Genomic DNA, 24,093 nt, shown 5'->3' with positions numbered 1-24,093 from the left:
CACACCCCCGTAGCGGCTTGGCGGTGAATTGCAGAACAACGCGTTCCCTCGACGCAGAACTTCTAAAGCTCAATGACAGCGTAGGGTCGACGACGTAGCTACGCCGTCGCCGCAACGCAGAAGCATAAACCAGGCTTTAGGCTCAACACACACACATAACACCATATTACGTACGAAATGCGTACGGTAGATAACAATGGCGTTTTTATACCACCTTTTTTTGACATCCCTATGCACAACAGGATTTTATTTATTCATTTAAAAAACACACAAAAAGGGCACTTTATAATAGGAAGTAAAAAGGTCAGGGGCTCAAGCACCCCTTGGGCCTTATGTGTGCACGTGCCTGTGTACAGTACATTTACTGACACTAGACAACCTCTCTGCTAAATGCTCCGTCTGCTCCTGTGGCCACTGTAGTCCATTCCATTTTAGCGACAGCTTAATTTTTCAAGCACAAAATTGACTTATTTGTTAAAAATTATAAAAACATTGTCGGTAAAGATCATAAAAATACCAAAACACACTGGAATATTACTTCGATGGAAGTGTTGACAGGAGAACCACTTTGAGCAACTTATGCAGTGAGGAATATTCTAACCATCGCATTACCTGCTTTTAAAGTTTAGAATGTCCATTTATTAGCTGATTCAAGTATCTACCAAAATGTATCTGCATTTAAATTATTTTGAAAATAATACAGCAAATATTGGCATATGGCATTAATTCTGATTAATCAAACATAAAGCTTGTAATTAATTTGATTGATTTGTATATTTTTTATTCGCTTGACAGCCCTACGTACTGTAAAATATTTACTTCTGTCGCCAAAAACATGGCTGGGAATTGTCCTACGGTCTCCTTAAAAATATCTAGTGGCATCATGCTTGAAAATGTTCAAAAAGAGTCTAGAACTACGTCCATTGGTTTGGCAGCCTTTCTCGCCTCGAACTCCAACACCATCCCCTCCATCTCGTGATATATAACTCTGGTCATAAACATGTAATGTGACATGACAATGTAAATATGGTATGTATGACTTTTTGTCGTTTTGTTTAATGTCCTTAATGTTGTCTTCTTTAACAGTAAGTGTGGCAATGACCGCTGAGTTAGCAGAACAAAATAATTAGTATTTTCCATTTTCCCCAAATGTTTCAATTTCAACATGTCTTGCTTACCATATCTTTCATAGTCAGATAGTGTATTAATTTTTTTGTGGCACCACTGGATGTTTTTAAAGTGACGTCAGGATGTTGTCTAGTTGTAGCTGTGCAACATAAAGTGTAAAGTTGCAGGAATGCACATAGCCAACACTTATTCTGGGGTTTGAGTTGGCAATGGAAACTTATAAGAGACAACACGCGCAGCCCCAGCTGACCTATTATAATTCTCAATCTTGCAGCAGAACTCCAAGTTAATCCACCTTTACTTTTGATACAGTTGTGGGTCAGTATTCTTGTCATTACATTCATCTTGAATAATTCTGCAGCACATCATCTATGTCAAGTGCTAAATTCTAAAGGACGATATATCTAGTCTATACAAAGTGCTGTGCTCTTGTTAAAGTTCAGTCTTAATGATGACTCAGGAAGCGCCTTTTTGTGGTGGATGGGCGTGAATGAACTCTATCAACTCAGGGAAAAGTTCACGGTGTGCAATATACTATCAGTTAAAAAGATAAGAAAAATGTAGTCATTATAGTAGTAGTAATATATGCGCATGGAGAGTCAGGTTAAGTTTTGTAGTCCACAAAATATGTTTGGAGCTTCACAGCAAATCAACTTAAGTAGCTTAGGCGAGGAAAACCGCCATAAAAAGCATAAGCTGGATCTATACAGCTTGTCAGGCATGATCCAACTCTTCCGTGAGATCCCATCTGATTTGAAAAGATATTATTTACACCTTCAAGGCATGGTCGAGTGGAATACGAAACTTCACAAGACGTGGAGTGGATAATAATTTCCATTTTTTTGTGAACTGTTCCTTTAATGTTTCTGTTGCGTTTGACATGACTGGGGGTTTACAGAGCCCTCCAAAATCAGTTACTTTTTACAGTTGCCCAATTTTAAATTCATTTTGGAGCTTCATTAATGAACCTCTGATCCCTGGGGGGGAGAAGGTCGCCAAAAATAATGATACATGAGGAGACCGAACATGAACAACCCTTGCAAATCATTGAACCACCATGCTGAACAGTTTAGGTAAGAAAACATTTCCCGGACTCTTGGCCAATAATATTTGTATATGAAGCTCAGGATTGGACTGTTACCAAACACATCTTCAGCAACCCAGCTACCCAAAGTGTAAGTTCTTGCTATCAGATACACATTTGTTTCTAAAAACTCCCACAGCATTACTTCATAGCTTTTAAACCCACTGTTTGTTGAACACCGCCTTGAGAAACAAAGGCCTTGTCTTCCTAAATATCATTTGGTGTAGTTTTGGTGGACGCATTGGTATTGCTGTGCTGACTGACAGAAATATACCTCTTTAACCTCGGGAAACGTTTCACCAGCATCAGTCTGAAATAGTTCTGGAACTTTCTCCCAACAAATGTGTAGAAGATGGGACTGATGCAAAAGTAAGTGTAAGCAAAGATACGAGTGACGTGAAGAGCATAAGACCATTTCTTTGATTCCTCACACTCTAAAGCTTTGTCTTGCATCAGCAGTGCAATGTTGAACGGTGTCCAGCACACAAAAAACAACAGCACAATGATGAAAATTAACCTTACTGTTTTGAACTTGGTAGCGAGCCTGGATGATATGACAGTGATGGCAATCCTGACATAGCAGTAAATAATGACAGCAAGGGGAAATAACAAGAAAAGAAAGATCTGAAGGTAAAATCCAGACTCCTTCAGCTTGCGTGAGTTCTCAGGCGATAAATCCCCAGGGTACTCATCACAGTATGTTACGTTGTTCAGGTTGTGAACATAAGCGCTGTGGATAAACATCTGCTTGATGCAGGACAGGATGCTGACCAGCCACACCACAGCGCAGGAGATTACTGCATACCTTTGATTCCTCAGTCGTGATCCGCTCAAGGAGTACACAACTGCAAGGTGTCTGTCAAAGGTCAAAAGAGTAAGGAAGAGGACAGAACTGTAGAAGCCCAGGTAGTAGGCACTTCCAACAATCTTGCACATGGCTGTGCCGAAGATCCATCTGGAGAGCTGCAAGTAGGCTCCCATGAAGGGAAGGCTGCTCACGAAGATCAGGGAGGACAACACCAGGTTCAACAGCAAGATGTTGGTCACAGTGGTTAGCTTCTCAAACCTAGGAGATGGACATTCAAACCGTTAGATGGAGAGACATACAAGAAGGCTAACATACATACATAGAAGGCTAAGCATTTGTGACAGTGATGTTTCACGATTTTCAGTAATGTTTTGTTTGTTCGTGTCAAAGTGCCTGACTTTCATATGAGGAGGTGGAGGGGATGGTGGTGGAGTTACAGGTCAGAAGGCTGCCAAGCCAGTGACTGCAGTTCAAGACAACGGTCGAACATTTGTAAACATGACACCCCTACATATTATTCAAGGAGACCTTGGAAGAAATTCCAGCTGTTGTGATGACGCAAAACAAGTTATTAACATTGCCAACAGTTATTCTGGTCATTGGTTTCAAATCCCTGTTGTGGCTGTAAATGCTTCCCATCTTTAGCCTAGTGGAGTGTGGCATGACTTTTCCGTTCACAAAAGGTAAGCTTAATATCCTTTTCAATGGCATTAGTAGGAGTGGTCATACTGTGAAATAGTAGAGGAATTTCTTTAACTTGTTGAACTTAACAAAATTCTTTCTTTTCCATCTTGTTGTGCTTAGCGAGATATCTTTTTGAGGGTGATGCTGTCAGTTATCCTAACATGATCTGTGAGACTGTGGTAATTCTGACACGAGTTAAATGGCTGCTGTGTGGAAAACCACGCTGTGGTCCGTAATCGCGGTGCAGACGAGTGAGTTTGGAGCTGACCAGAGGAGAGAAATTAGAGAACGATATGACGCGACTGTAGCCGCCGTGATATGACAACGTCGCCCCCGCTGAGGAGGAACTATGAAGAACTCAGTTGTGATGGAAAAGCACCTAAACTGAGTCGAGTAGAGCCGAGCTGTTTTGTGTCGTGGAGAAGGGGCAACACACGCTATGCGCAATTGCGCACACACGCGCGATCATCCTCTAAGTTGCGGCTGCATCTCTCCAGGTCACTGTGCGAGAGAAAGAAAAGCTCTGACTTGCTTGGGCAGACGTTGTTTGGTGTCACCCGCTGATTTGCGTAATTTAAATATCCAGCCCGCCGAACCTTCCAATCCGGCCCCGGTTCAGCACCCTGGACAGTGTACTGCAGACCTGCAGCATTTGTTTTCATCCAAACTTTGCAAACGTGGTCGGGATTTGTAGAAGACATATGTATGGTGCCCACTAGCCTATGTTGTTTCTATAAATAAATGCATCGCTGTGCAGAGAGGGATATAGGCTATGAAAAAGTGATCCCAAGTCCCGCTCTCCCACTACGCAGAGATTACACAGAATACAAATTGCTTTATTTTATTTTTTTTTCACCTTCAAAAAAAGTACGCACAGTGCGTACAGGATTCCGGCTGGCGGCGCTGGCGGCGCTGTCATGGGAAACTATGACAGTTTGAAATAATTTAATGAGAGACAGCTGTTTGTTTCCACTGACCAATCAACACTGTTTTTTTTTAAACATGACCAACACTGGTCACCAACCTTAAATGCCTTTAGTATTGTAACAGTCACCTGACCTTACAGTAGCTTTAACCCATGCTACAATGTGTCACTAACCATACTTATTTTAATCCAAACCATCACCTTTGTACAAATAAAACCAGATTTTTTTTGTACTTACACCTAACCAAACCCATCATGTATATCATGATGGGTTTGGTTAGGTGTAAATACAAAAAATCTGAAACAAAGAGACCATCTTTTTAAGGGATCACACCAGCCATAACACCTGCAAACATGTTCCTGTTCTGACCCATGACTACCAGTGGTGGAAAGAGTACTGAAAATCTGTACTCAAGTACAAGTTCAGTTATATAAATGAGAATTTACTCAACTGCAAGTAAAAGTACTAGTTAAGTTACTAAGTAACTTTTTCAACTGTTTATGTTTAACGGTGCTATTTGTGAGAATAGCTGATTCTTAGTCTTATTCCCAAGCCACAAATGAGGCTAGTTTTAAGTTTTCAGTCGTAATTTCAGAGTTGAGAAAGCTACTTTCCCTAAACCCTCATGTCAGCATGCACCCAGCATGTCTTATTGCCACCCTCCCCCTGTGATATGCATTGTTAACACTACTTTTAGTCCGAGGCCCAGGGAGACTTTGCAAAGCTTATCTTTGAATCTGCCAATTGTGTTCCCATGAAGACTGAAAGTATTTTCACATTTGCTTGCTCTTGAGGGCAGACAGCAGCGATGGAGACAGGGCTAGAGTGCAGACAGTGACAGAGGAGAGGTAACTCTTGGGGGGCTCAGACAGAGGACAGCTACTGTACTCTCCTCTCTGTGGGCACACGAATAAGAAGCTCCTAGTATGACTTCATCTGTACTCTCCCAGTGTGTGTGTGTGTGTGTTTTCTGACAACCTGGTGACATCTCCGACTCCAAATTCGACGGTGCTACAAATGGTGTAGAACTGAAGCCTGTTGCAGGACTGCTCTGTCCATTCTGCCTCCCAAATATCAGAATATGAGGCAAATGACTCAAATATTTCTTTCTTCTACACCATTTGTAGCACCGTCGAATTGACTGGATATGTCGAATCCTCTTTATATATGTCATTTACACTCAGTTTTAGTAGCTAATGTCCTGCAATAAATCCATCATGGAGGCTATAGTGTTCAGTTTGTTATAACATGTAATAAATAATAATAGTAATAGTAATGATAAGTAATAATGATAATATTGTTATTATTATTAATGATATAATACTACTACTAATAATAATAATAATTATAATAGTGGATTATTATTTGAATAATAATAATAATAATTACTGTTGTTGACATTGTGGCTGTGATCATCAACATTCAGGGAAGACAATTTCATTTGTTAATGGATAAGGGGGCGCTGGCCCAAAAGCGTTAAGAATAACTGATTAAAAGGAACAAGTGAACTGTACCATATTTAATATTGTGCATCCCTTGAATCAAATGAGAGAATATTTAAGCAAAACGTATACAGTATATGTTTCCATACCAACATTGGTTAAAGAGAGACACTCTGAATGAATCTGGCACAGTTTACCTGTTCTCATTTCTCTCATGTCCTGTTTGACCTCATGCTGTTTAGCTCATGAACCCACACATCCTGGTAGTGTGCTCTCCTTTTGCCTAAAAGCCATGTAACATCAAATACTCTAAAACTCAAAATAGGCAAAATAATGAATATAGTGTATGCAGAAGTCAGGACTCAGGTATTTGAAAGCAACCTAATACTAAGACTCCTCAGCACGACAGTCAGCACCTCGAACCCCTCAACAAGCTAACCAGTCTAGGTTAAAAAGATTGTAGTTGCACTCCCGGCCTGGGTCCCTTTGCTGCGTGTCACTCCCCCTCTCTCTCCCCCTCATTCCTGTCATATCTTCAGCTGTACTTTCAATAAATCCATAAAAAGGCCTTCTGTCGTGCTTCGAACAAAACAGCAGCTCAGGGTCTGCATGCTTGTAGTATTAAACTGCAGTATCCACAGGTGTCGCCGAATCGGCCAGGATTTTAGTTTACACCTTGAAAAATCAAATCCAAGGGTAAAGTAAAAGTGTGTAAATGATTAGAAAATAAATGACACATTGTAAGAACTGTTTGAATTAGGGCCTTGCAATACCAATACCTTGCTTGTGTGGTATTCTCTTTAAAAAGACACCTGCGGTACTGTGTGATGTACCGTACTGTTATTGTTAAACTACTCACCGATGGATGATGACCAGAACCAGCACGTTGCCACCGAGGCTGAATAAAAACATAAAGTAGAGGACGTAGGATAGATGAGACCCCAGAAGGTTGTCGCTGTCCCTGTTACATGGACTGACAGGCGTGTACGGATCAATGGAATATTCATAATCAAATGTTGTAGTTTCCATCTTTTTTATGGAATGTCACCAGGGGAACCTGCCAGACACAGAAACACAGCTGTCAAATATTCTCAAAATTATGATTATAAAAAAATGACGTATTAGAAAATGACTGAAGGTGTAGGAGCTAGTACATTCTGCATGTGAATAAGGAGAGCTGGACAACAATGCCTTTAACTGGGAGGCTCAGAGGAGCACAGGAAATAAAAGCAGATGTTTATGGGAATAAGGATGATACTAAGGGGAGCTGACTTACCGTCCGGCCAGCTTGGGAGGCTTCTTCTTGTTGTCTGACTCTGAAGGCCCCAGATGTCTGATTCATGGTGAGTTCAAGTCATTCCATGATAAGTCAGCCAGCAAGGGGAGGTGCCACAAAAAAAGTAGGTGTGTCTGAGCATGTGGGAGGGAGTGATTACCACAGCAAGACACCACACAAGCAGGATAAATGCATCTGTGCACGTCTCATGTGAATATTATATTAAAATCATATAAGACTAACTGTAAGGAAACAGGAAACTGGTCGCTGACGAGGCTGCAACGTCAGGGAGGAGACTCTAACATGAGTATAGTAAAAGCTCTGCAGTGCACCTGCAGAAGCTGCCGTCTTTTTTTCTTTTACAGGCAACTTTACTATGATTAGAGTTCAGGAACGAGTGTGGTTTGCTCACTACTGTTAAACTAAATCCCTTTTCAGAACGTTTTTTTGTGACGGTTTGAAGGTTTATGGATGGACCCAAAAGCAGACAATCAGACAGGTTGAGGTTAGAGGGTGATTTAATTCAACAATCGGAGGGATAACAGTGCAGTTCAGGGGTAGCTCGTTGAAGCAGGTGAACAGTTTCCTAACTGACTATGATTCATCTTTGTATGGCATCAGTTTTAGTATTGGAAGATTTGTATGGCTTTTTTTTTTTTTTTTGCGGCAGTCTGTGCTCTGGTTATGAAAAAATTCCAAATAAAGGGGAAGACAAGATGACGTCACTGTTGATAAGCTAAACTCTTGTCACACCAGCAGTGACGTACTGTTTTGCTCTGTAGTGTCAGGTTCACAAGCACACTGTATTTTTCGGAAGACAGTGTGTGTATGATGGCAAATGATCACATCATGGGTGTCCTTCTACTTTACATTAGTCACACTGCAGTTGCAAAATTGCATATTCCAGTCAAATGTGCTAATGATTCAGTTACAGTTGGCTTACACAAGGAAGGGGCCCTAAAGAGGATACTATAACGCTGTAAAGAGTCCATATAAAATGATAATAAGAGCAAGAAATGGTTGTTGACTTGAGAGAGTCAGCGCCGAGCTGACGGTGAAAGAAATTGACACCCAGGGGAATTTTGAATGGAGTTTGAGGACCATTTTAAAATGGCACAAAAATGACCAGAAATTGGTTCCTTTGAAGTCATGATGCTTTTTTTTTCATTCTCCAATTTCTCTTCCTTGCTCAATTTTTGGAACATTTTCTTTAATGCCTTCTCTTTGCCTTTAAGATCCTGACTGTGGCTAACAGGAAGACACTTGAACGCCTCGTTTCGGGTTCAGCAGAGTCATTGTGGTACAATCAGCTCTCTGATATGTATAATATCTCAGCTCTGACCACCATACACTGACAGCATCACCCTACAGGACAAAAATATCTGCAGGCAAATATTATTATTATTATCATTATTATTATTGTTATTACTTGCTAAGCCTGTTGTATCCTTGGTGTTTGTTTTGAATTTCAACTCCATTTGAGATCATTGACCCTGGGTAAAAACAATTAACTGTTGCGTTTTAGGTCTGGTCCAGTTGCCACGGAGAAAAACCAGAGGAGTAAACATGAAGTCATACAGACTGACAGCTAAAACACTGATTTGACAGTTATGACGAGTGAGATCCTGCGTCATCTAAGTTACATTCAGTTCAATTTCCTATGACTGACAGCAGACCATGTATTTTTCCATGTGTTTATTTATGTTTAAGAGCTTAAAAAGAGATAACTGCTCACGACATTGTATGTATTGTGTAATAATATTATTATTATGTGTAACATACTGTAGGTTGTGAGCACATTATGAAAATTAGGCATCTTGTAGAGCAATAGAACTGTGAGGGTTACAAATTCAACAGACCACAGTTTTATCTGCTGTGTGACTGATCAGGGGAAATATGCGCACACGGCAGGAATGATGCAAACATATTATCACTTACACACAACAGTTATAAGATGGATCCCTGAACATTTCCACATTCTCATTTTATAGTACTTTTTATCTAAAATAACATTTCCACCGCACTGTGGTTGATTTGCTTTTTAAACCAAAAACGATCAAAAAGAGGTGTCAGAGGGAAATTCTTGCTCCAGGGCTTGATTAATAATTTTCACACCTGCACAAATAATGTGCAGTTAACAGGCAAACACAGCAGGGCTGGTTTTATTTGACCCAAATAACATCTTTATGGTGTGTGAAGGACCAAAACAAGTGAGACATAATTATGGTTTATTTCAATATAAAATCGTTTGACAACCAAACTCATAATGCAATGTGTTTGCAAATTGTACAGTATATATAAATATACATACACAAATACTTTTGTAAACATTGTCTCCTTCCATCATTTACAGATATGAGACATAATATTAACGTTGAAAAGATTATGAATTGTTCGATATATTGCAAAAAAAAAAAAGGAGGATAAACAACATAATGCAAACAAAATTGTTACTGAGCACACCCTGTACAGTATAGTAAATGTCAGTAGCCAGAAATGACTGATTATACATGGAACAAAATACCAGTGATAGTGTGTTGAAACCAACCACAGCTACACCTTTCTGACTCAGTCACAGCATTGAATGTCAGCGGAAACAAACAGCAGCTCACTCAGTAGCAGAAGCAGAAGTAGAATCATTTATCTGGTGCTGCAAAAAGCCTTAGGTAGGAAGTCGGTGTGGGTGTTTGAGTATGAAAAACATGCAACCTTGATTGTGCAGTCTGCCACCATCACACAGTGACGGTTTACCTCACCTTAACTGAGTATTCAGGTTTGTCCTCTATAAATCAAATTAATAAATGTAAAGTTTATTACTTCTTCTACTGGAAAAATATATTTTACACATCGTTGTTAGATTTTCATATCACACACTTAGGACCGTATTACAGAAACACACACACACACACACACACACAGGACCTGCAGGCATGCAGCACTGAAGAGATGTCAGAGTCATGAGGCCGCCACCCAGTCAGCGCTCCCAGCAGTTAGGGGTCGGACGCCATGCTCACGGGGCACCTCTGCAATGGTGTCAACACACTGTAGAGTCAGCTACTGCCGCCATTCTACCAATAGCCAATATACCAATCACCAGGTCAGCAAACTGCTAATTTTCTATGTTTTGGAAGTCCCTGACAAACTGAGGCTTTCTTTGTGAATGTATTTTTATATCATAAATGCCTCACATGGGTTAACGGTCAATGGTTACAATGAATAGTTGGGTGTACAAAGCACAAACCACTGAATAACAGAGACATGGATCACGTCAATGTGGCAAAACACTTGTTCAAAGGTTACTCCAGCAGTTTGGTATCAAAAGTCCAAAAACTCAAAACAGGCAGATTAAAAAAAGCAAAAACTGAGAAGGGGCCCAGTTCTCCAGACTTTTAAGTTTTCAAGAATGGGTCAAACATAAAATATGCAGAATCCTACATTTCCCATAATGCAACCAATGGTATTATTCAATAGACACTACCTCACTACCTGGTAAATGCCTGTCTTAAGTATTCTGTTGTGGCGCGCAGGTAGTCGAGTGGTTAGAGCCCCGTGCCACGAACGCAGTGGACCCCGGTTTGAATCCGGCCGGAGGACCTGTACTGCATGGCACACCCCCTATCTCTCTCCCCTTTCTGATCTATCCACTGTCAAATAAAGGTGTCTATGCCTCAAAAACATCTTTAAAAATAAATAAGTATTCTGTTGTAAATTCTCCTACTCCTGACATTTCTAATATTTCAGTTTAAGTCAATTAATGCTGCTCTGCGGATGAACCAACTTCATTCTCCATGACGTTTCCTTTAGAGCCACCCTCAGGTCAAAGTATCAATTTGGTATACAAGAAATATAACATACGTAATATACAACAGATATTAAATATCACAATTACGTTTCTTTATCACATTCACTGTCACTAGAGGATGAACCTTTATCATTTTAATGACCTCTTAGGGGGACTAAAAAGTTCCCAGGGGAAATGTACACCACCTTAAAGTCTTCACAAACAGCAATATCATTAATATGTTGACGTGTACTGTGCCGGATGTGATGAACAATGCCAGGCTCACTGTAGTGTTAGAATTATTTTCGCTCTACATTTAAATAACATAATGGTGCAAACTAAGAATCGGCAAAGCTGGAAGCTAAGGCATAATTTGGTGACATACAGCAAAGTTGTGTGATGTCTTCATACAGTAAAATCACATTTTAACCAAAATTTAAAACAACAATAGTAATAAACAGTCAGTCGAAATTCGTAACTCTCCCAGCAGTGTTGCTTGATGCACACCTTCCCACTTTTGAAGACTTGAAAGGCCCCGTACACCACAGCTGACTACTCTTACAGTAGTGATACTTTAAAATCTGCCAGGTTTACTTTGGCAAGTCAAAATTTACAGTTGAGAACAACAAAGCACACTTTGGGAACTGACCTGAGGCCTGGACTGCAGAGATGGACTCTAACCCACAAGGCTTTTGGAAGGGTTCCAAGTGTTTGGCAAAGTTTTTGTTGACATGTTTGTCTTAACATTCCTGAGCATAGCTGGAATTTTAAGTTTCTCTTCTTGAGAAACTGGGACAGGAGCCATTTCCCACGAAACAACCAACACTTTCTGTAAATGGCTGTGGAAATACAGGCTTCCAAATTTGTGTTTATGTCTTCTCTTGCTTTTCAATCCTTATTCCTGTGGCTGAATGCTTATTGCCTTTTGTCTGTCTCAGCTAATATGATCCCTGTAGCAGCTTAAATGTTGCTAATCCCTGGACCTGGATCTACATAACTGCTCTATATCCATAGACCTTTTTCCTACTGATCGTCCACATAGCTGATGTGAGTGAATGCACAGCTTTTTTATTTCGTAAAGGTTGTTTGTGCATCAATGGCTGTGAAAGCTGTTGATGCGCCAAACAGCCATCTTGGAGCTGTAGAATAAACTGCTTGTTATTCTGTCTTGTTTGTGTCCCATTAAATCAGTCTTACTCTCTGTACTGTTCAACCTCTGTCTGTGGACGTGTTGCTTTGGTGTTGCTTTGTATGAGCAAAGTACCGTGTAATGCTAAAGCTGGTATTGCTAACAATGGCTAACCTGATTAGAACTGTTTTTTTTTCCTTCTGCTCAACTCAGGTGAGAAGTCATTCCCAGCTCGGAATTCAAGATGTGATAACTGGCCAGTACTTTTCACAAAAAGAGCAAGCATTATTTTGTAAAAACAAAATGTAAAAAATGTGTATTCGCATAACTTTAAAAGCTGAGAAGCGATTTAGAGGGCCGCACCTATACTCATAGAGTCTGGTGTCACGTTTAGGGTTACTTTTTAAATCCACCCCAGAATGAGAGAGAGCCTACTTTTTATTATCCAACCAGCTGAAAACATCAGCAGAGAAATGCTAATGTGCTCTGCGGGATTTTAGTCATTTCCACAGTAAATCTTAAAAGAAGGGCCGTAAACCTGACGCTTTTTGTATCGATAATGTCAAATAATGTCTCTTTTGTGGGCTCTGCCTCCTCAAATGTCTGCACTGTAAAAGTGGTTTACTGTTGCTGAATGCCACAGCTGATTCTGCTGTTGCTGGCTTATAATCATCTTAGTTTCATTACTGATTTACTGTATTGATTTACATTATTGATGTGGCATAAATAAACAATAGTACCAAATGATTCATGTTTAATATGAGATAGAAGATTATTACTCATTACCAAGAAGCCTTTTATGCATATTCAGCTCACCAGGGAAGGGGGGGCACTCATAAGTGGGGGGTGCTAGTGGCGTGGCCAACAATTGTATCAAGGGGTCATGGCCACCCTTGGGGCCACCACGGACAGGGATTTGATAAAGAATTCCCTCTGAGGCTTTCAATGATAAACATCAATACAGTCATGGAAATTGAATGATACTGTATTTACCCAAGACAGGCAGACATGTTGAGTTTGCAACAACAAACAGCACATTTAAGTGGGGGCATGGTGAGAAAAGGGAAACTTCTAACTTAAGAAAAAAAGATACACAAGATACACTCGCAAAAGACAGAAATTAGAACTAAAGGTCAGTCAGTGATATAGGCCTGCGTTTATCTGCAGCTGAGGTAAATAAAGGTCATTATTTGATAATCCATATAATACTGGCAAACAAGAAAACAAGTGTGATAGGTAAAAAAATAAAACCAAACAGTGACAGGATTCTTACAACCAAGTGTGTCACAGTGATGGATTAGCACAAACCCTGCCTCTGCGTTCACAAAAGGTGATGGAAATGTGTTCTTCCACCAGAGGGGATTACATGTAGGAAGCACTAGACGCAGGCGGAGTGATTTCAACTGCGTTTCCCATATTCATTTATGAACTTTGGAATTTCTTCAGGTTCTTCTCTTTGACCAGACAGCCTAACGGTTACCTAACCCTTTAACAAGATAATCATGTGAAAACGGGCTGACCTGTTCTTTCATTGTGACATCACCCGATTCATTGTTAGGGAATGTACTGTACTTTTCACCTAATTTCTAGATACAATCATTTCTGTGAGTCAGAGCTGCACTGAAGGCAGAAATAATCTCTGGTTGATAGACACCTCACTTGGTGCAGTCAAGAGAGGTATAGCTTGAGAGCGGATTTGTGTCGGCTTCTGTTAATAACATGCAGTTTTTACCATAGTCTGGAATAAATGAATAACTACAAAATAATTCAAGAAGACTTTACCTGAATTGCCTGGTCGTCAGTAGGAGATCGCTGATTCAAGCTAGTAACTTTTTTTGCCACATTAGCCAACATAGAAAAGCCAAAAGTCTTCTTTAGCGTTATCATGAATGCATTTGGACTTCATCTCTTTTAATTTTATGTCGTACCTTTTGTTGAGGGGTTTTGTTTGTGTTCTCTGCATGCCTTTTGAAAGTTTGGTCTGGCTGCTGGTGTGGTTAGCCTATAAGCATCATGTCTTGTTAGCAAAGCCTTCAGTAATACTGACTTTAACATAAAGAGCAACTCAGGTGAAACAGGAGGTAGCTGTTTTCAATGTTATTCCAGATCCTAGTCCTACTATTTTGGTGGATTAGATCTCACTTTTTAATCCTGATATACATATTTTGCAAGTTTAAAGGTGCAATGTGTAAGAAGTAGCCACCTGTTATATTCATATTTTAAACAAATTGGGGGCAGCATATCACCAGAGTAACCGCTTGCTGCTGCTAACTGTAGATGCTATTAGCTAGTAAGCTCTGTTAATCGTGCAGCTAGCGGTCGTGTTCACTGACTCTGTCCAGACTGGGAGTTTGGAGCACCAGGGGAGAGTTGGTGTCGTTTACTATCAGACTGCCACCTCTTGAGGAACACAGTGGCTAGCTGGTTAGCATGCTGATCTCAATAGATATCTCAGCAACACAACACAAAGACGTCTCTGACATGACGTCGAGTATGTTATTTTCTGCACATTCTGCTGATAATATTAGTTAAATCTTTACTGTTTGAATCCAAAATTCTTACACATTGCACCTTTAAAATGTAAAAAAGCCACACTAGCCTGGTACATCAGCTAGCTCGCTAGCCTGCTGACTATTTTTCATGATATGTCTTCATGAATTCCATAATCATGAATCAATGCCCAGCCCATTTCAGTTTAACACAACTAATGAGGTTGTTTCTGCCTCCTGTGCAGCTGTTCTCCAAACACACTTTGTCATAAATGAGTCAACAGTCACACACTGCTCTGTGATACAGTAAATCGCTTTTTTTAAAAAACACTTGGGTGTTTTAGTCACCAGCAGCCTCTCCCTTGCTGCTCTGTCATCAGACGTTAGGTCCTTTGCTGTAATGTTCCCTGAGGTTGTACGTCTGATAGCACATGGAAATGTCACAAACCCCTGGAAGGCCAGGATTGCCCCGTTTCCCGGGATCTCCCGGTGGCCCTGGTTTCCCAGGAATTCCCTGGTTTCCTGGGTGGCCCATTCCATCGAAACCACGGGGACCCTGAATCCCTGCAGTGACAAGGAAAGACAGAATAGAAGATAAAAGGAAAACGCATCTGCAACTCAAAAGTTTGACTAAATGTGTCATGGGTTTGGTGCCATGAACCAAAAAAAAGCACATGCTATATCACAAATGACATCTACTAGTTAGTAAACTGTTATAACGTCCACAGAGACGGAGCTGTCACTAAAAGCACTCCTTGAAAGTTACATACAAACAGTGTCCACCCACATATTAATTAAAAATGCATGACTACAAACAGCCGTGAATCATTTTTGTTAAAAGTGCACTCACTCACAGATCTATAAAAGCTCGACGTTGGAACACTGTGGTTACGTTGCTGAAATAGCTGCAACCCCACAAAAAGACTTAATAGCTGGAGGCATTTCAAAAACCAGGCTGACAGGAAAATCTCTTTACATACCTGGCTGTCCAGGTTGTCCTGGAGGTCCACGATCACCCTCTCCTTTGCTGCCTTTGAGCCCTCTCGGTCCGATGTCACCTGGAGACATAATTTGTCTGCTTTGAAAAACAGCAATAGGGCTTCTCCAAATGAGCAGACAGATTTAGAGCTGCAGGACGCTTAAGGTGATCTGGAGTTGTGTCCAGTCCTGCACTGTGAAAGAATCTGCATACCTCCGTTCCAATTTATTTAACTTACTATGATAAGTCGGATGAAATCAATGCAGCAGAAACTACCATGACTTTTAGCGCCTTGTGTCCTTGCAGAGGCTCTGAAATGTTGGACGCACTTCCCACAATCCAAACTCAAAGTCTTTAATTCGAACAGGGGATGAGGGAACTGGATGACCGGGGAAAAAGGGGTGAAACAAAGCTGAATACGTGTGACGGTTGGGTACTGAACTGCAGATTAAGTGGCTACCACCGACATCACTTTGCATTAAATCAGTCGTTTCAGTGCCTATGAGTGCATCTTTATAGTAAGGTTATAAAAAGAGAGAGTTGAGTATAACTGGGCTTTTTCCATTGTCTCGGTTTACTTTAACGGAGCATTTTCACTAGCGTTAGCCAGAACTCAGCCACGGCCTGCATCCTGAATTCCTTACCAAGGTGTTGTTGAGCATGTTTGATCGGTATGCGGGGGTTTCATAGTACATCAGAACCTTGGCTTTTGACCAAAAGTATGTGAATTGAACAACGGCAACAGACAATGCGGATGTTTCTTCTTCGGCTCTGGATCAAGCAGACTAGATGCTCTGCTGCAGTGTTGCTGCCCTCTTCGGTTTTTTTACTGATGGTCCTCTTGACAGTTATTCACATTTTCCTGGAGTCCCAAACTGTGCTAAGACTCCGTCAGTTCCGACATTTGAGTCCAGGTGTCCGCGCCGAGTTAAGTGTAAAGTGAGTACAAACAGTTTCTCCAGCCGCTTCCAGATCTTTGGACAGCTTCCTGCTTTAAAGCAGTGCTGGCAGCTTTTGGTGAGCTACTTTTTTTTACAAGTGAAAAGACATGTATGTTATCACAGAGAGAGTCAAATACCGAAAAAAGGTACCATTGGGCACCAGTGTGAAATTCCAGGTTCAAATGTGAACAGTACCAATCCCTTATAACAGGTTTTATGATGTTATCGCGCTGTCGTTCCCCTTTCATTGTTAATGATAGATAAAAGTAGTGGGCCAGGTGTTTGGCACTTTCTTTCGGCTTGTACAGCATTCGGCCGTCCCTGCCTGGTACATTTCCTCCGTTAACTCCATGCTCCCGGTTTGAGATGCATGTATGATGAAGCTATAATCCAGTTTTCAGGTTTTCTCCCAGCCTGACACCTCTTAAATTACTGCTCTCCTGACCTACCGAGCGGAAATCACACGCAGCAGTGAAGTGGTACAGTTTGGCATCTTTCACAGCTGATTAGCCACTCCCTGTCTTGAAGTAGTGATAAATCAAAAACGGCTCATTGCGATGGCTTTGCATTCAGTGTTTGTTGTCTTTTGCTCTGCTGACTTTCACTGATGTTCACTTGTTTAATGATCTTGTTTTATGGGGTACCGTGAACATCAACAAATCCAATTTGTTTGTCGTTGACACTGTTTTGATTTTAATCGTTGATGAAAGCAGCAGTAAATTTTCCCAAGCTCTCGTTCATGAAGTTTTGTTGTTATTTATTGCCTTGTTTTCATCAGGGTAAATGGACTGATTGAAAGATATTGTCACAGTCTCAGACAGTGGATCAGCACCGCTGGCTTAAAAGAGAGCATTAAACACAGATAACATAAACTTGTCCAAGGTTGTTTGATTATTCCCTTAAAAAAAAATCCTCCATTTTGTGTCATATCACCTTTGAGGCCTGCAGGACCCTGCATCCCAGGGGGTCCTGGGTAACCAGGACTGCCACTCCTGCCAGGGTAGCCTGTAGTTCCCATGGAGCCTTTGGGTCCTGGTGCTCCTGGCTGACCTGGGGGCCCCTTAATGCTCTGGCAGGGCTCACATTGAGCTTGGGGGGCCAGACTCTGGAGCAATGCTGGAAGTTGATCTGTGGGGCACAGCCAGACAGTGCTGAGTGGTTCATTATTATATTGAACATCATGTCAAAACTAATTTCATAACAGAGTGGGACCACAACATACTGACATGGTCTGTTGCAGGGACATGGGGTGCATTTGCATTCAGCTAACTGCACTCCCTCCCATCCTTCCCACTTTCAGCTCATGACCCTGAAATCGATCTGGGTTGACCATCATGGAGGATGTTCCAATTAGAGCTACACCCATACGCTGACCTATATATTAGCTGATATTCATAGCATCACCGCAAATCGTGTTACTGAAAATGAGTTTTTTTCAAATTCAAGACAAAACACTTCCGTTTGAGAATATTTTAGCTCTAAACTATTTGTCATCCATGGAAACAAGTTCCAGTACACTGCCAACACCACACACTGGCAGATAAAAATCAATGATGCTCGGTGTCTGCTGATTAGGTAAATATTATGCAACATGTTAGCTATATCAATTTTATATAAGGTTATGTCAGTGTGTGCAAATGGAAAGCAGCTATACTTGGACTTAATTTGCTTTGGGATAAAGATTGTGGCATGTACCAGCTCAAGACTGAAACTGAAACTATCCATTGGGTTATTTAACATTGTGCCACTGTTCTATAGGATAAGCAATCCCAACATGTCCTAGCTTAACCCTAGCTTGTTATAATCAATGTCAATCAATACAAGGAATTATGTGAACTGTTAGCAGCAGTGCGTGTGTGCGTGTTTGTGTTGGGAGTGTGTGTGTTTTGTCAGACTTTCTTTTTTTTTTTTCCTTGCCTCCTTGCCTGTCTTTCTCTGGTTGTCAGCAAAGTGACATAAAAAACAAACAGATACTTACTACGCAGAACATCAGCGCAGAGCTTTAGAAGGTGTTCATCCGAGGGAGGCTTACCCTGCAACACACAATTACACTTTGATTCAGCTGAATCAACGGCGGGACGGTGAGAACAGACTGGACCTGTGATTGAGCACGCCTGCAGATTTACAGGACATTCTCAACGTCTTCACAAAGCCCACACACACTGACAGCTGCGCTCCCGTTATTACCCAGCAACACTCCCAAAAACCAGGCCGGATGATTCTGACTGTCTCTTTCAGCCATTTTTTTGTTGTTTTTTTTTTTTTTATTTCACCCGCTCAGAGGAGACGGTCAGGATGAGGTTCACTCACGGGCTTCCCAGGATATCCTGGTTGACCTGGTTGGCCCGGCAAACCGTCCTGGCCAGGAAATCCCCGGGCACCAACAGAACCCATGTGGCCCACGTCCCCTTTCTTTCCCTCAGTCCCCCTGGGGCCCACGTCGCCTGTCACCCCTTTCTGAGGAAGCGGGAGAGAGGAGAGAAAATCTCGGGTTACTAAAGAAAATGAAACTGAGACTTATTTTACAGTCACTGATGAATTGACATTATCTCATACATAAGGATCGATTGACCTCTAGCTGAAACCCAGCTTTACATCGTAGTAGTAGTAGTAGTAGTAAGCTTTACTCAGTATTCAAAGAGTTTTGAGGGTTTTGTAATCTTTTCTGGACTTTATCGAACGAAAGTGTTAAAGCATAAGACGCTGGTTGAACCGTGCGTTTGTGTTCTTTAATATCAGTTGATATCACAACTAGCTTATTGGACTCTTACTGTCTGTGTTCCTTCCAAAGCCGTAGTGCATATGTAAAAAAAAAAAAAATCAATTCAGTTGGTAAATCTGCCACCATAACCACAGGGAGCTGCGCGTGTCGTGCGAGAACAGACAGCTCGGAAGGTCGAGCAACGGTACCTCCTTTAGGTGGGACGGGATCAGCAAAGATAGTCAGTTTTACCGGTTAAATCAATACACAGCAGTCAAAGGTTTCTCTACTTTGTCACTGTTTTTTGGTTAGTGATCAGAAAGCATGTCAAGACAGTGTGGGCTTGATAAATGATAAATGAGATCCTAAAAAAGGGTACAGCACCCGCACCGCTGAGGGATGCCATGTCTCCATAAACTGCGATTCTGTAGACGGTACAATAAGTGTTTGATATTTCAGATGTGTGCGTCTTTAGAAAAAAAAGGGCTTTGTGATGTATATTTTTTGCCCAGGGGGCCAGATTTCCCCAGGCCTGGAGGTATTGGCTCTGTAAGTCTTCTATAGCAGCCGTGCAGGCTTGACAGGGCTTCTCACTGCGGCGCAGAATAAGACAGAATGGATTATATCTAATACCGCAAAGTCTAATTCGACAAACCTCTCCTTTCCATCCCTTGGGTCCCACTTCGCCCTGGCGGAAGAAAGAAAAGAGAGCAGGAGGGGTGGGGAGGGGAGGAGAAGAGGGGGGAAATAGAGGGAGACAGTTAGAAACTTCTGTTTACATATCAAAGGCTGAGTTAGTGTGTCAGAGAAGCTCTGCTCGCTGCACTGCATTGCTGATGCAGAACCGCTGTCTTCCCTGTCAAAGCCGGTGGCTTACAAAACATTTTAGATTGGTTATTGTAATGCATTCTCGGAAGCTTTTTATTTTTTCTGCTACGTGTGGTAATGTGATGAAAAATGCATCTGTGGATCTGCGAGTCCTTAAAAAAAAAAAAAAAAAACACCAGCCAGTGGAAACACCTATTTTGTAGGGCTTTTTGTAAAATGAAGTACAAGGATCTATCCGAGGCTCCGGGTGTGTTCTGTTTCCTTAACACTGCTTCACCTTTCCCATCCAGTTTTTCTTCTTTCATGGTAAGTGATTTCAGCCATCCCAGTGCTACAGGAAATAAATAAGCCGCCGCTTCCTCGGTCTGCTTCCAGGAAGCTTCCTGGGAGTATCGCACACGTGAGTTTCACCAAAGCACTTTTTAATGTCTAGCAGTGCCCGAAGCAGCAGACACGCTGCTCTTCTAATTGTCCGTCATAATGGTTTACATTTAAGCACAGATACAAACCTCAGCATCTCTTTTCTGTTCGTCTCTGACTCTCTTCTACACAGGTCAAGCTTACGTCTTCCATCACTGTATATGAGGTATGTGTTCTTGACTTACTGCTCAGGACTTGTGACCTGTTTGCTTTAGAACGCGTCGCCGTCATAATCGGTTGCGATCAGAATCAGAATTGAATTGTATCTAATTGTTCCTTAATAAAAAGGAATCATCTTGGAATCATACCTCAGCCCATGTATCTGGATACGCGTCGAATCCTCTTATAAGGGAGAGGTGCGCACCCCTAGTCTCGTGTGCCTTGTGATAATGGACACGTAGATTATTGGGACAAAAGTTCTTACACAGAGAGAGAAAGAACTTAATGTATAACATTTGCGGAATGAACAAGAAGGTCCCAATGGTAAAGAATGTGTTGTAGACAGCTTTTTACAAAGTTCATGAAGACTAATTTGCAAAGTTGGTTACTGTTCTAAAACAAACTTGTAAAATGTTGTCTTAGAGCTGTCCATATGTGATCAGATCACTCAGGACAGCTGATAATGCCAGGTCTGAACAGCCTCCTTGAGGTCCGCACAATCATGGAAAGTCTCACTGAAACTATGCAGGCTCAGACTGCCGATGAGGACCGTGCGATCCGATCGAACACACACAGATGGACCTTCCGTGGAGATCGTTTAGTCAACCAACAAAACATTTGCTCAGCTAATGGTGAGCCCTCAGGTGCAGGTGCTAAAGGTGTCTGTCTGATCTAAACGCTGCTCCTAATGCTCACATTGTAGTTTACAGGTTTTTGCAAAGGGGGGGAAAAAAAAAAGGAAAAAAGAAAACGGAGGTGTGCACCGTGCCGTGTGCTCGAGAGCCGGGCTCCTGCAACTGTAGTCTGAATGTCAAGTAGCTGATGAGGAAGGAAACCAAGAAAACAGAACACACCCTCTCCTGAGCTGCAGCGGAGAGTCATACTTGTTTTACCCAGCTGGAATTAGGAAGTCTGTCCGAAGACAAAAATACGTCGTATTTGGTTGCAGCGGTGACACTCTTGTGATTCACTGCTGATGCATTTAGCCTTGAGAGCGTGTCACGGAGCGGCTGGGCTGCTCTCAGCTCTGTGGAATTACAGAGTGCGAACATTAAGCTGCGTACTGAGAAATACAATCGCTTTATCCGTCTCAAGTGTCAGAGACAAGCCTACCAAACTCCCGTCTGCTCGTGATGCAACGGAGTTACTGCTGTACACACACCCACACACACACACACACACATACACACACCCCAAACCAGATCATTGCCTAAATCCCCTTCTAGGAATGTGAAGATCAATGCCTCAGCAATCAATGCTCACCGATCAATTCTAAAATGCCGCTCATTTAGTTTTGTACCTATCGAAAAGTATCAATTACAAAGCCCGGCCTGAAAGCTGGACATTGCAGCTCACACAGCAATTCACAGGATTATGTTTGTTAATTAGCAAATGTTGAAAAGGATGATAGTCTCAACGCGGATAAACATGTTCGATCAATCGTGCAAATCTGCCCTTGTTAAAAAAAAAAACAAAAAAAACCTTATTTCACCTTGGCGCTCGGATCAAATCATCCCTCCCCTCCTGCCAACAGTTTGAAATGATTTCGAGTTCGATTATTCAGCATTATAAAAACACTCTTTTTTGGAGCCAGCGGCCGACACAGGCAGGCAGAGCTTTAAGAAGAGAGAATATACGACGCTGATCCTTTCATTTCCTCTGTTCGGCTACTGGAGATTGTATATGTTGTATGTCACTGCTGTCTTCAGGGCGGCTGCGTGTACATCCTGTTCATCTTCCCACGACTCACATGCGTGGCCACAGTGATTAACCACTGAATGGATCATAAAGTCTGGGACAGAATCATTCCTGTACAGGGATCTAGAAGTCAACTTACAATGTTCATTTTTTCAGTTTTTTTCCTAGACGAAAATATGTAAAACGATGGCCTTTCCTTCCTTGTCGTTTAACCAATGCTAACCCTTCTGCTTCCAGCTGGCTACCCGAGGCTGTTACTATGTGCACGTTGGAATCATGACGGGGAAACAGAAATGATTTTCTCTCAGCGACAAAACACAGTTACCTTGATGTAATGACAAACTGTTTAAAAGCCGACGAAGCTCATAGCAGCGGAATCTTGTTCCGTGGCTGCTAGTGATGAGGGCAGGAAGGAATGTGCACAGGGACGAGAACAAAAACTTTTTTTAATAATTATTATTATACAATAGGAAACGGGTCAAGAAGCTTTCTGTTTCATTACTTTACTATATATTCACGTAAATGTATCCATTAGGTGGAAATTTGCATCAAAAAATAAAGAAAAAGAAAGAAAGTCGTGCCAATAATCATTTGCTTGTCGTGATTGATTTGACCCTGACTGTTGCAAGACGCTCGGTCACTGTGAGAGTATTACGGGGGAACTTTCTTTTCTCCTCTTCACATGTAACATCCGTCATGTCACACCGTCACACCTGCCTGTTCGCATCTCATTAAACATAGTGAGCTATTGTTGGAGCTTTTAAGTGTGATCTTATTTTCATTATGGATTGTCTGCAACACGTAAAAATGAATAGCACCTAATGTAAACTATCAGAGGCATGATGTGCAATCAGTTCTCATTCTATTAATGAGAAGCGTATTTTGCGGGGGGGGGGAACACAGCAATTCCTTATCAAATTGACCCAGTTTTTATCGAAGCGACGTGTAAAAGTCCCTGCATCCAGCACGTAGTCACAGCCTGCAAGTCACGTAACTGTTGCACGGTACGTTTCGGGCAAACGTTGCACAATAAAAGCATTGCAATGATTCTACCCGCTGAAATGAGTACTACTAACTTTTACCGATTTATCTTAATGCATCTTTCATGACTAATCCATGTAAAGAGAAATGTTCTGTCTGCTTCACATGACAGTTACGGCTTATGTAAGTATCACATTCATTTAGAATTCATTTAACTTGTCCGTTGAGTTACAGGGAGGTTCACAGTCGTACGCTGCAGTGCAGTTGTACAATGTTGTGAAATGAATTGTGAAATATTACTTCCTGTTGTCGGTTTTGGCTTTCTTTAGAAGTTGAAATGAAAAAAAAAAAAAAAAACCCATATGCAGCAAAAAACTGTTTTTTTTCCCCCTTATTTAAAAGAGCCTGACAACAGCCACAAGATGTTTGTGATAGTGATGCACGTCACAGGCTGGATGTGACATCTACAGCATATCTATGATCAATTAGTCAAGAAGCTGTTGTTGTGAAGTTGGCGCAGTGAGCTTACGCAGTTATCGACGTCTTACAGCGTATTTCACGAAGCAGTTGTGATGCCCACTGACTGCGGTGAATTTATTTTGCTGGGGAATCTTCCGGTTCCAAATGATGGACCTGAGA

The 24,093-nt window shown here is 41.5% G+C and overlaps 2 protein-coding genes across 2 annotated transcripts in view; both read right to left on the bottom strand.

Moving 5' to 3' along the window:
- Positions 1–255: 255 nt before the first annotated feature.
- Positions 256–7,405, bottom strand: LOC115569677 (C-C chemokine receptor type 3-like). Its single transcript, XM_030397709.1, has 3 exons — positions 7,349–7,405; positions 6,932–7,129; positions 256–3,278 (listed from the first exon to the last, which is right to left on the bottom strand). The coding sequence occupies exons 2-3, from the start codon at positions 7,099–7,101 to the stop codon at positions 2,420–2,422; spliced, it is 1,029 nt and encodes a 342-aa protein (XP_030253569.1). The 5' UTR covers positions 7,102–7,129; positions 7,349–7,405; the 3' UTR covers positions 256–2,419.
- Positions 7,406–9,559: 2,154 nt separating this feature from the next.
- The window catches only part of LOC115569565 (collagen alpha-1(XXI) chain), a 68,741-nt gene continuing 54,207 nt past the window's right edge, over positions 9,560–24,093 (bottom strand). The window contains exons 27-32 of the mRNA XM_030397545.1: positions 20,024–20,056; positions 18,978–19,124; positions 18,646–18,700; positions 17,601–17,795; positions 15,728–15,805; positions 9,560–15,311 (exon numbers count right to left, since the gene is read on the bottom strand). Coding sequence (XP_030253405.1) covers positions 15,124–15,311; positions 15,728–15,805; positions 17,601–17,795; positions 18,646–18,700; positions 18,978–19,124; positions 20,024–20,056 — 696 coding nt within the window. The 3' untranslated portion in view covers positions 9,560–15,123. The remainder of the gene's footprint in view (positions 15,312–15,727; positions 15,806–17,600; positions 17,796–18,645; positions 18,701–18,977; positions 19,125–20,023; positions 20,057–24,093) is intronic.

This window comes from Sparus aurata, chromosome 19 (genome assembly GCF_900880675.1).
Source record: "Sparus aurata chromosome 19, fSpaAur1.1, whole genome shotgun sequence".
Classification (NCBI taxonomy): domain Eukaryota; kingdom Metazoa; phylum Chordata; class Actinopteri; order Spariformes; family Sparidae; genus Sparus; species Sparus aurata.
This window is presented reverse-complemented; position numbering and strand designations above follow the sequence as displayed.